Source organism: Trachypithecus francoisi, unplaced genomic scaffold, assembly GCF_009764315.1.
Source record: "Trachypithecus francoisi isolate TF-2019V2 unplaced genomic scaffold, Tfra_2.0 Lachesis_group20, whole genome shotgun sequence".
Lineage (NCBI taxonomy): Eukaryota > Metazoa > Chordata > Mammalia > Primates > Cercopithecidae > Trachypithecus > Trachypithecus francoisi.
Window position 1 is genome coordinate 68,893,291 of NW_022681466.1, and position 13,157 is coordinate 68,906,447.

Here is a 13,157-nt window from a genome sequence, read left to right on the forward strand (position 1 = left end):
CCCAGGACCCCAGCACTGTCAGATAGGAAGCTCCTGCGCTTTCAGAAATATTATTTATATCATGGAGTTTTGCTCTGTCACCCAGGCTGGAGTGCAGTGGAGGGATCTTGGCTCACTGCAGCCTTCAACCCCTGGGTTCAAGTGATTCTCCTGCCTCAGCCTCCTGAGTTGCTGGGATTATAGACGTCTGATGCAGGCCCAGCTAATTTTTGTGTTTACAGTACAGACAGGGTTTCACCATGTTGGCCAGGCTGGCCTCGAACTCCTAACCTCAGGTGATCCACCCGCCTTGGCCTCCCAAAGTGTTAGGATTACAGGCTTGAGCCACTGCGCCTGGCCTGCTTTTTTGTCTTTGAATTCTGTAGATCAGCCAGAGCCTTCCGATCCGTTAAGCGTGGGGCAAGGGGGGACTGGGCTCGCTGACGGTGTGTGTGCACTTGTGTGTGCTTGTGAGTGCGAGTGCCTACTCCTTAGACTTGCTTATGTCCCCAGAGAGCCAGGACCATCTTGGAGTTTGAGAAAATGTTACCAGAATGGCTGAGGAGCAGATTCCGGATGGGAGAGCTGTGCAGAGTGGCCGAGGAAGATTTCCGACTGTGTTTGCGGTAACAAAGGAGGAAGGGCCCTGGGGCGGTGGGCTTTGGGGTGGGTAGAGAGGGGCCGGTCAGTGACAAGATGTTAGAGAAACAGTGCCGCTACTTGCTCACCATAACCACAGCTGCTGTCTCTTCCAGTGGCTTCCTCGGAAGAAGGAATTTGCTTATGGGGTTGTAGGGCCCTGGGATGGGGGTTCCTGAGCTCCCGAAGAGAAAGAGAAGGAGACTGCCAACAGTGGCTCCCCTCTCTGCCTTTTTTTTTTTCCTTTTTTTTTCTGTTTTTGAGACAGAGTTTTGCTCTTGTTGCCCGGGCTGGAGTACAATGGCACGATCTTGGCTCACTGCAACCTCTGCCTCCTGGATTCAAGCAATTCTCCTGCCTCAGCCTCCTGAGTAGCTGGGATTACTGGCATGTGCCACTCCACCCAGCTAATTTTGTATTTTTAGTAGAGGCAGAGGTTCATCACATTGGTCAGGCTGGTCTCGAACTCCTGACCTCAGGTCATCCACCCACCTTGGCCTCCCAAAGTGCTGGGATTACAGGCGTGAGCTACCATGCCCAGCCCCTCTCTCTGCCTTTTTGAAAGTGCCTCCATGGTCTCTCTCTGTTTGCTATCTGGTTTAGGGAAGATCTGCCTGCTTGGTCCTCCTTTTCCTGCTGTTTACCTGTGTGAGTTCCTGTGACCTCAGGTGACTTGAGTCCCATTTTGCCCCTGGCAGATGGAAAGTAACACGGCTACTTTGACAGATCTCTGGCTTATTTATTTATTTATTTATTTATTTATTTTTTAAAAGTCCTTACTTATTCCATGACCACCTTTTCTTTTTCTTTTCCTTTCTTTCCTTTCTCTTTCCTTTCTTTCTTTTCTTTCTTCTTTTCTTTCTTTTTTTTTTTAAATGGAGTTCCAGGCTGGAGTGCAGTGGTACAATCTCTGCTCACTGCAACCTCGGCCTCCCCAGTTCAAGCGATTCTTATGCCTCAGCCTCCCCAGTAGCTGGGACTACAGGCACACGCCACCACACCTGGATAATTTTTGTATTTTTAGTAGAGACAGGGTTTCATCATGTTGTACAGGCTGGTCTTGAACTCCTGGCCTCAAGTGATCCACCTGCCTTGGCCTCCCAAAGTACTGGGATTACAGGCATAAGCCACCGTGCCCGGTTCCATGACCACCTTTTCTGATAAGCCCACCTCCTCCTACCCTGACCCAGCTGCCTGAGCCTATGGACCACCTTCTTTGAGTATGGCCTTAACCCACTTCTCTAAAACCCCACCCCCTGGAAAGCTTCATTTCTGACTGCAATGATTACCCTAACGAACATTTCTGATGTTGCCACCTTCACTCTAGAGACCTTCTCTGGATGTGAATTTAAGTCACATCAATGCCTGCGGTTGTATTCGAACACCTCAGATGCCACCCACTCTTGTTACGGCATAGACCCTAACCACAGGCTCTTCGTGCCTCCTCAACCCCAGCTACACTTGGAGTTTAATCTTCACACCCTCGCGGCCCGGGCCCTCCTTCTGTCTGTCCCCGCTTCTCCTTGAGCGGTCACCAGTCAGGCACAGCTGCTGTTGTCTGAAGTTGGACCCTTTATACCTGTCTAAGTAACTTACAGGATTTCTGAGTTCCCTACAATGGAAGGAGAACTGATTCTCTGAGGCCTGGGGACATGGAGATGGGGATAGAGTTCAAATTCCAACAACGCTGGTGTGACCACTGGGGTCGGGGTGCTCCTGATCTCTAGGACAGACAGAAGGGGAGCTGTGTAGACACCAGGACGTCCCAAACCAGGGTTATTTGTTTGCACTCAGTGAGGCACTGGTGAAAGAGTAAGAATGATGATGCCACTTGCAGGATCAATGAGGTGAAGTGGACTGAATGGAAGACGCACGTCTCCTTCCTTAACGAAGACCCGGGGCCTGTAAGACGAACAGGTACTGTTGCTGTGAGGTGACATGGTGTCCACTCCTGTCTCAGACCTCATAACCTTGGGCAGATCAAATCTCAGGGTCCTGACTTTCCTCATCTGTCAAATGGGAGGGTTGAATGGAAATGTTTCTTAGGTCTCTTCCAGCTCTGACTTTTAGAACTCTAGTTGGCACGACTTTTAAAATGGTGTAGCCCTAAGCCGTAGAAACACACCACACAGGCCGGGTGCAGTGGCTCACGCCTGTAATCCCAGCACTTTGGGAGGCCGAGTTGGGTGACTCACCTGAGATCAGGAGTTTGAGACCAGCCTGGCCAACATGGCAAAACCCCGTCTCCACTAAATATACAAAAATTAGCTGAACCTGGTGGTGGGTGCCTATAATCCCAGCTACTCGGGAGGCAGAGTCAGGAGAATTGCTTGAACCTGGGAGGTGGAGGTTGCAGTGAGCCGAGATCGCACCACTGCACTCCAGCCTGGGTGACAAGAGTGAAACTCCATCTCAAAAAAAAAAAAAAAAAAAAAAGACAAGGAAAAAAAGGACAAAGAAACACATCATGCAGAGTGATATATTTCTAAAATATATATTTTTAAAAAAGCAGATTTCAACAAAATCCAAGATTCTTCCAGGAACAACAGCAAAACCACTCTCAATGCATTTGAAGAAATAGAGGATTTCCCGGAAACGTCGGTGTAGAAGCGGATCCGGAGCTGGTGTGCGCGTGCGCTGTCTGGCGCTGCAGGCGGAGTCACGGCCTCTGCCGAGAGGCTTTGAGGGATGCTGGAGTTCGGCTCTGCTGGTCTCGAAGCAGAGTGCACCCTCATGCTCAGTGCTCAGTGGGTGTCTGAACTGAGGGGTAGTTGTCAGTTTGTCTGAGTGGGAAACATCCTGGATTTTGTTACTTGGCAAAGAGTTGGTGTAAACCTACAGCCAGCAGCAGTCTGGAGCCTGGGAGCCTCCTGAAGTCCTGGGTGAAGCTTCTGGTTTTACCAATTGCAGGTCGGCTTGGCTGGGAGAGATGGGTGGCGGGGAAGGGGCAGGAGCCTTGAGGAGCAGGGAGAGGCGTCTTTCCTCCTGCCAGCTTCCCCCTGTCAGCTCCAACCCCAGCCCACACATTGTACCGTCTCTCCTGCTGTGACTGGGTTGCCTGAATTTGGGGAGACCCTTGATCCCATCCCAGAGTGTGCGGGGGACGGAGGTAAGCCGGATATCCTGGGGGAGGAAGGGAGTGAGCTCTGGAAACATCCTTCCGGAACCCTTCAGGGAAAAGGAGACCATCCTTGGAGTGAACCTCCCTTGACGCCCCAAGGTTCACACTGTCTCAAGCTGAGAGAAGTTTTTAGTAGCATGAGTAACACAGGGTTTTAATTTTCAGCATGGAAAAGACATTTCAGTTAAGAATGAAAATTACTACAATGAAGTACGTGATTTTAAAAGTGGAGACAGATTGGGAGCTTTGGGGCTGGATGTAAGTATTATATATTTGGCCTCAGGGTGCCCAGAGCCAGACAAAAAGCTTTTCTTCCCACACACAAAAGTCTGCATGAGACAATGCCGGGCAAGTCCTGCTGGGCCGCCGCGATCTGGGTGAAAGGGCCTGGCTGTCTTCCTTGTCCTGGCCTCGCAGTAGTGCCTGCCTCTGCGCTGGGATCTTGGCTTCAGCTGAAGCAGAAATAGCAGCTGCTCGATCGATGCCATCTTAGAACTCAGCAGTTAGTCGCATACCTCAGTATGTCTCAGTGGGGGAATTTAACAAAATGCCTCAACTGCTTTGGTACCAAGTATTTTTTTTTTTAACTGTGAATTTTGAAGCTGAAGGGGAAGCTAGTGAGAGAGAAGCCTTTGGGCTTATTTTTAGGTCCTCATGCTCTGACGTTCTCCTTCTCAAATGACACGGAGTCAGTCTGGGGGCAGAGGTGAAGTGAAGATGGAAGGATTTCCCAGGTGACTGGGGCCGAAACCACCAGAAAATCCACTCTGCCACCGTTAGCTGGTGGAAGGATTCATGTAAAAATGTTCCAGGTGGAATTATAAAAATAGTAACCATGAATGTTAATCTTAAATGGCAGAAATAGAAATTTGACCTTCAGATAACATGGTGATTGATTAGCTCATCTGGCTTGAGGCAAACTGAGGAGTGTGGACCTGGCAGTGCACTCTGGGCCAGTTGCTCTGCTCTGGGCCACTCCGTGTGCCAGACTAGCTGGGCAGATAGAGACTCTGTGCCCCTGATGAGGCTGGTTGGGGAGAGGTGGGCTGGGTTGTGTGTGAGGTTTCACAATCCACAGCAGCCCCTGCCCTCCCAGCTGACCCAGGGAGTAATTGCATACTCTGAGCCACCGTGGTGGGGGCAGGGCATGGGCCTCTGGAGAAGATTTGAGGCGGACTGTCCTAGAGGCAGGAGGAGCAGATGTGTTCCAGAATGGACAGAACTAGGAAATTGAGAAAGATTTTGGATCAATCCAATCCAGCAACTGCTCCACATGTTGGAGATGTTTAAGCAAACGCTGGTCGAGCACTTAGTGAGGGATGTTGTTGAAAATGGTCATTGGAAGAAGTTTAAGGTCCCTTTTAGCCTGGAGATTCTACAGATGTACATCCCACATCTGGAGTTAGCTACCCGCATGAAGCCTGAACAGACATCTTGGTCTGAAAGGAAGTGGTTAGGATTCATGACGCCACGCTCTACACTGTGGAGCTGGGAATTCCAGAATTGCTTTGACTCAGATATTAATGGAGAAAGTCCTATCCATTAATGGAGAAAGCCGTATCTGTTATGGATAAAGCCATATCCAGAATTGCTTTGACTCAGATATTAATGGAGAAAGCCAATGATCGATTTCTATTTGCCTAACCTGCCAGCTTTTGTGCAAGTGCGGAATGGAGAGCCATGTGGATGTTTGTCATCTCACACGTGATGGAGAGCTAGCTGCTCTCTGTGGGTCTGGATGGAATTTGTTGGCAAGACCATTTTCTGTATTGGCTCTTCTTCCCAACAGTGTCCACCCCAAAAGGCTTTCAGCCAAAAGGTCTGAGCCTGGGTAGGTTTACCAAGGGAAGCCATGAGTCAAGAAGCATCAGAGTGAAAAGGACCACTTCCTTCATTTTACCCCCGGAGGCTAATGCTCCAAGAGGAATATGTACTTGGGCAGAGTCATGCAGGAAGGTCATATCAGAGCTGTGGAGGCTGGAGTGTCCTGATTCTTGGACCACAGATGTCTCCCTGAGCCATTATTTGTTTAGTTTTAAAAAGCACAGTTATTCCATCATTTTGAGTCTTTCTTTGTACTTGGCTTATGTTGGGGGGGCAGGACTGTTTTCTCAGGTGTCTCATTTGGCAGTCAACATTGTCCCCTATGTTCCCTGTGACTAGTTGAAAATTCAAGTGTGCCCACAGGGTGCACAAAAGCACACCCACACTCACCCACACACACCCACACACACCCACCCCCCCACACACCCACACCCACACCCCACTGAACCCATGGGTCTATCAGGACATCTTAAAACTCCATGATTGACATTTCAGTAATTTCAGGGGAAGGCGTTTTCCAGGGATGGGATCTCCCAGGCTCAGATAGTGCCTTGGCTGTAAATGCTCCTTTAGCTAAACTTTTCCTCAGAAGAATTCATTATTCTAGACATTATGTGATATATCTGTTTGGAATAAAAGGTGCTTCACCTTCCTCCCTGGGATGTGGGAGAAGGTGCTGGAGGTTGTACTGTGAAGTCATTAAGCTCTTAGAAGGCTCCAGCCTGAGAGAGTGCAGTATTATTGACATTCCTTTCCTTCCTCAAGGCCTGGTGACCTGTGTCCTTTTGCTCTGGGCAGGGCCCAGGTAGATGGGCCGTCATCCGGGCCTGTAAGCCGTACTTGATTTCTGCATTGATTTACATATTTTTTACTGTGATCTTGGTTCCAAACACAGAATTGTCATCCCATTATCCTTGAATGTGCCGGATCCTTGTAAATTCTCATTTACCTGCTTGTTCTTAGTGTTGTGTGTGTGTGTGTGTGAAACTCTATGTTCAAGGAAGAAATCGTACAAAGAGTAAGAACATGTTTGTGCCATTGAAGACACGGTTTTTTGATTTCTAATAAATATTTATTTTGCCTTGTTATGGCCACGTTTTATCCATGCCTAGGTGTGCCAATGTGCAGACTGACTGGAAACCCTAGAGTGTTGGTAACAGGAGTGGGTAAAGGGAAGGCCAGCTTTTGGACATGAAGTATTATCATTGGTTCCGGCTTAGGAACAGAGCCAGCAAGCCATGAGACATGTCACCTTTATACGTATTTGCATCTCAAACAAAGCACATTCACATCAGGTAGCCAATTGGAACCATTCAGCAGCTTTGGAAGCAGTTTGAGTGAAAGGAGACTCAGGGGGTTGAAGCGACGTGCCCTAGGATGCACAGCCAGATAATGTCAGACTGTTCAGGCCATGAAACCTCTCCAAGAGTGCTGTGTCCGCTTCTGCACAGCAAAACAAACTACCACCAGAGTGAACAGGCAACCTACAGAATAGGAGAAAATTTTTGCAATCTACCCATCTGACAAAAGTCTAATATCCAGAATTTACAAGTCACTTAAACATATTTACAAGAAAAAAACAACCCCATCAAAAAGTGGGCAAAGGATATGGACAGACACTTCTCAAAAGAAGACATTTACGTGGCCAACCAACATATGAAAAAAAGCTCATCGTCACTGATCATTAGAGAAATGCAAATCAAAACCACAGAGAGATACCATCTCACACCAGTCAGAATGGCGATTATTAAAAAGTCAGGAAACAATAGATGCTGGAGAGGATGTGGAGAAATAGGAACACTTTTACACTGTTGGTGGGAATGCAAATTAGTTCAACCATTGTGGAAAAGAATATGGTGATTCCTCAAAGATCCAGAACCAGAAATACCATTTGACCCATCAATCCCATTACTGAGTATACACCCAAAGGAATGTAAATCATTCTACTATAAAGACACATGCACACGTATGTTTATTGCAGCACTATTCACAATAGCAAAGACATGGAACCAACCCAAATGTCCATCAATGAGAGACTGGATAGAGAAAATGTGGTACGTGTACACCATGGAATACTATGCAGCCATAAAAAGGAATGAGTTCATGTCCTTTGCAGGAACATGGATGAAGCTAGAAGCCATCATCCTCAGCAAACTCACACAGGAACAGAAAACCAGACACCACTTGTTCTCACTCGTAAGTAGAGCTGCACATTGAGAACATATAGACACAGAGAGGGGAACAACACATGCCAGGGCCTGTTGGGGGTTGGGGGGTGAGGGGAGGGAACTTAGAGGATGGATCAATAGGTGCAGCAAAGCACCATGGCACACATAGACCTGGGTAACAAACCTGCCTGTTCTGCACCTGTATCCTTTTGTTTTGTTTTTAGGAGAAATAAAAAAATAAATAAGAGGGCTCTATCCATCATGCCTATTGGCTGTCAAATTATTTTGAGTGAATAGAAACCCATGGTTCCACCTGGAGAACAGAAGGTATAAATCCCTCCTGTCCACCATACAGGATTTTCATGAGGAAGCAATGAGAGAATGGATAGGAAAGAGCTGGCGTTGTTACTATCATTATGGCCGACCAGCCTGATTCATAGGTATATGCAGTTCTTCATTCCTTTGAGTTATTTCATTTTTTTTTTTTTTTTTGAGACGGAGTCTCGCTCTGCCACCCAGGCTGGAGTGCAGTGGCCGGATCTCAGCTCACTGCAAGCTCCGCCTCCCGGGTTCACGCCATTCTCCTGCCTCAGCCTCCCAAGTAGCTGGGACTACAGGCGCCCGCCACCTCGCCCGGCTAGTTTTTTGTATTTTTAAGTAGAGACGGGGTTTCACCGTATTAGCCAGGATGGTCTCGATCTCCTGACCTCGTGATCCGCCCGTCTCGGCCTCCCAAAGTGCTGGGATTACAGGCTTGAGCCACCGCACCCGGCCGAGTTATTTCATAAGGATGGCAGTTCTCAACTTGAACGCCAAGTCTTGAATGCTGCTCTTGATGGGTTGTGGAACTTGCGACTAATTTGTTAATAAGTGAAATATTGCATTTGGTGAATTACTTAATTCAGATGAGTCCCAGAATGACTTCCTTCACTGGGCTGTATCTTGTTGAGTGGCAACAAAACAGGGATCGTACGTGATTCACATCCTAGCTTAATAGGCGTGAGTCCAAAACCTAGGAATGTGCCGTCTGTGGGGATGTTTTGGATGGACGGACAGGCAAAGGGTGGAAACTTGTCGTAGGATGTATTTCTGGGAAGGAGATGCCTAGGTCAATAGGTTTCAACTTTTTTATGGTTCTTGATACTGTGAAAAATTACCTCCCCAAAGGATTCCATCAATGTGTTCAGCCTTTGAGATTGTATATTACGCTGTTTACAAAGCTCTTTCGGTCATGTTGGTTATTGTTTTGTAGGTTTGGCGAGTGTCGTATCCCAGTTTAATAGGTAGGGAAATCGAGACTCGGAGACAGACGGAATGACATGCGAAGTTCACAATCCTTTTTACTGGCTGGAGGATCCAGGTTCTCTGAAGTTTAGTCTGTCTAGTATCAAGAGCTACCATTTTTCTCAGTGCACCCGCCACCCCTCTGACAGAAATAGCCAAGTTCTGCCGAAAGGATTCAGTCCAACTCAAAAAATGTGTCTCACCTACTATGTGTGAAGATTTAGAACCAATTCAACAAAAATTGAACATGAAGTATGGGCAATGATAGATGATGCAAATATAAGTAAGACAGTTTCTTCCATTTAAGATGGTGGTAGGAGGGGAGAAGGACATGAATATTTATAAAGTGCCATGCACTTTACATACATGTCTCATTTAATGTTCATAGCAACCCCTGTTACTGTCCAGCTGTTCTATTTCTTTCATCGGTTTTCTGTTTGATATTTTAAAACCATCATATTTTGTTATTTTATTTTATTTTATTTTTTGAGACGGAGTCTTGCTATGCCGCCCAGGCTGGAGTGCAGTGGCCGGATCTCAGCTCACTGCAAGCTCTGCCTCCCGGGTTTACGCCATTCTCCTGCCTCAGCCTCCCGAGTAGCTGGGACTACAGGTGCCGCCACCTCGCCTGGCTAGTTTTTTGTATTTTTTAGTAGAGACGGGGTTTCACCGTGTGAGCCAGGATGGTCTCGATCTCCTGACCTCGTGATCCACCCGTCTCGGCCTCCCAAAGTGCTGGGATTACAGGCTTGAGCCACCGTGCCCAGCCCATATTTTGTTATTTCAAAACCATCATACTTCTTAAACCTGTGACCCCACAGCTTCTGTATCCATAGCTGTAGTTGGTTTTATTCCCTATTTTACAGTGAAAATGGAAGCCGTAAGTTGGAAACACCTTCAACTTCTGACCACCAAACCTGTGAAGTTATTTGCACCCACATTCCTAAGCTTTGGTTGCCTTCCCCTCCTCTCCCCTCCCCTCCCCTCCTCCCTCCCTCCCTCCCTCCCTTCCTTCCTTCCTCTCTCTCTCTCTCTCTCTCTGTCTTTCTGATAGAATCTTGCCCTGTCGCCCAGGCTGGAGTGCAATGGCATGATCTCAGCTCGCTGCAACCTCCACCTCCCGGCTTCAAGCAATTCTCCTGCCTCAGCTTCACAAGTAGCTAGGACTACAGGCACCTGCCACCACGTCCGGCTAATTTTTTGTATTTTTAGTAGAGATGGGGTTTCACCATGTTGGTCAGGCTGGTCTCAAACTCCTGACCTCAGGTGATCCACCTGCCTCGGCCTCCCAAAGTGCTGGGATTACAGGCGTGAGTCCCTGCGCGTGGCCCTGCCTTTCACTCAGAGCAAGAAAACTCCTGTCTTGGGACCTCTCTCTATGCTCTTGAGCTTTCTTATGTTTCAAGACTGTGAAAATTATTCCTTCCCTTAATATGTAGTTTCTGAAAATGAACTTTTTCTGTTAAGCATTTAATTTATCTGTAGCTAATGGGGCTCTAGTATTTTTTTTCCCTTTAATTATACTACATTAATCCCCTACAGACCTCAGTTTTTTGGTTGACTTTGTTTTCTCGTCAAGTTCCTGTTCTTTTTCTTGGCAGAATGGAGGAAACTTGAGTGCTGTTTTTGCTTTGATGGGATGTAAGCTTCTGGGCTGTGCCATTGACTTTGATTTTCTGGAGTATGCAGGGACCTCCCTGGAGTCTTACATTGAGCAACCCACCAAGCCTGATGGGGCAGCCCTGGGCGAAGTCCTCTCTGAGTGAGCCTCTCAATCATTGGCTTGGTAGGTGTTCAGGAACTAGTGTCTGCCAAGTACTAGACTAGGGTTTTTGGTGTGTCTGCTTTGGGAACAGGCATACAAAGGTCTCTACAGGTAGATCACAAGCCTCTTGAAGGCGGTACGTGTGGGAAGTATAGAGATATTAAAAAAGCAGCTGGGCATGGCGGCTCACGCCTGTCATCCCAGCGCTTTGGGAGGCCGAGGTGGGTGGATCACCTGAGGTCAGGTGTTCGAGACCAGCCTGGCCAACATGGCGGAACCCCGTCTCTACTAAAAATACAAAAATTAGCCAGGCTTGGTGGTGCATGCCTGTAATCCCAGCTACCCGGGAGGCTGAGGCAGGAGAAGAGCTGGAACCTGGGAGGTGGAGGCTGCGGTGAGGCGAGACTGTGCCACTGCACTGCAGCCTGGGGGACAGAGCGAGACCCCGTCTCAAACAAACACCCCAAGCAGCTGTTTCCCTTCAGACTCTGTTTTTGCTGGATATGCAAATACAGGCCTTTCAGACGCTCCCTGTTCCTGCTGCCCTGGAACATGCCTGACCTGTGTAGCCCTCTCTCCCAGCATCATGGCCCTGGTCACCTCCATGGGACTCTCAGGCTTCAGGGTTTCCCCAGCTGCTACTTTTCATTTGCTCCTCCTATTGGAGCACTGAGTGTACGTGGTTCACCATTCCCACCCTCTGTGGTCTCCAGTGGCTATCTTGGGGTCACCCTTGTGAGGGAAGTGACACCCCACTCTTCTGAATAAGCCCTTCCAGATAGCTTTACACTCAGCAGATCGACTCTCATGTATCCAGCAAAATGTACTGAGCTCCTTCTATGCATTAAGTGCTGTGGGTATGACAAAGAATAAGACAAATGCTATCACTGCTCTCTTGGAGCTTTTGCAGTTTAATCAAAGAGGCCCACAGTAACTTTCCTGCTCTAGTGTCATAAAGCATTATGGGTGCAGTTTGGGTGAGGGCCAGTCTAGTACTGTCAATGAGCTTGTAACAGAGTGGCCTCACCTAGCCTGAGTCATAAAGAGTAAGCGTCATGTAGCTAATGGGAGTGTGGAGATGGGGAAGGGTTTCAATAAGTGGGAAAAATGTGGGCAAAGACCCAAAGGCAGTAGGGAACTTCGTGCATCTGAGGACTGGAAAAGTCTTATGTGGCCAGATTGCTGGGAGCAAGGGTCCAAGTGACATGAAATAAGGCTACGGGGTGGGCAGAGGCCAGTGCATGTAGGACTTGGACAGTCGTGGTGAGGCTTTGAGATCTCATAACAAGGGTAAGAAGCCACCACAGGATTTTAAACAGGGGAATTGTTGAGTGTGAACATTTCCTTGTTTTGGCCTGGCGTGGTGGCTCACGCCTGTCATCCCAGCACTCTCGGAGGCCGAGGCGGGCAGATCATCTGAGGTCAGGGGTTCGAGACCAGCCTGACCAACATGAAGAAACCCTGTCTCTACTGAAAAAATACAAAATTAGCTGGGTGTGGTGGCGCATGCCTATAATCCCAGCTACTCGAGAGGCTGAGGCAGGAGACTCGCTTGAACCCAGAAGGCGGAGGTTGCGGTGAGCCAAGATCATGCCATTGCACTTCAGCCTGGGCAACAAGAGTGAAACTCCATCTCAAAAAAAGACTTGATAGGAATAATCAATCCTGAAACTGACTGCAATCACGGTGATATAAATTGTATGTTGTAAATTTTACAAATAACTAAAATTTGAGGGAAGAATAAAGTATGCTTGCCAAAATTTACATCTGGAAAAAGCTGACCTAGAAAAATTGGACTCAGAAATAAAACACAATGGAACATTCACAGCGGGAGAAGGAAGCTTGGTAAAACTTAGGTACAAAAGCTGATAAATCACATTTTTACTACAGAATTCAGAAGGAAGAGAGTTTATTCCAATACAAATAATTTCGGTAAAGTACAAAGATAGAAAAAAAGTTGAAAAATTTAGAAACAATATGTGCTTTCCAGAACACTGAATGTGGAGTAAAATTGGCTTAGTGGGGTTCACTTTGGAAGAATGAAAACATATAAATATATAATATTTATTTATTCATTCATTCATTCCAGATAATGTTAGTATTTTTGGGAAATACATTTGAAACTATGATTATGGACTCATTAGGGGTACAGATCATGGAATAAAAACGCTCTTTATTGGCTGCTGTGGACTAAGAGGATGGCGGGGAGGGCCCTTGCGGAGCTGGAGAGGGACGGGGCAGCGTCCGGTAGAAGGTCCTTTGAGGAGAAGAATCATGGGAGGCAAGGGATTTGGGTATTTAGGACGTGGCAGGATTTCTTGAAAGACTGTATTTGCAAACCAGAGCTGTGGGTCACATTTCTATGCGTGTCCACTGC

The 13,157-nt window shown here is 47.5% G+C and overlaps 1 protein-coding gene across 2 annotated transcripts in view; it reads left to right on the forward strand.

Annotated features, from left to right (window-relative positions):
* The window catches only part of TRPV3 (transient receptor potential cation channel subfamily V member 3), a 51,135-nt gene extending 44,484 nt beyond the window's left edge, over positions 1-6,651 (forward strand). Inside the window, exons 16-18 of one of the 2 annotated variants that reach the window (XM_033185092.1) lie at positions 493-605; positions 2,456-2,535; positions 3,128-6,651. In XM_033185092.1, the coding sequence (XP_033040983.1) occupies positions 493-605; positions 2,456-2,535; positions 3,128-3,225 (291 nt within the window). In that variant the 3' untranslated portion in view covers positions 3,226-6,651. The remainder of the gene's footprint in view (positions 1-492; positions 606-2,455; positions 2,536-3,127) is intronic. The other variant, XM_033185093.1, reaches the window with a different exon arrangement.
* The last annotated feature ends 6,506 nt before the right edge of the window (positions 6,652-13,157 follow it).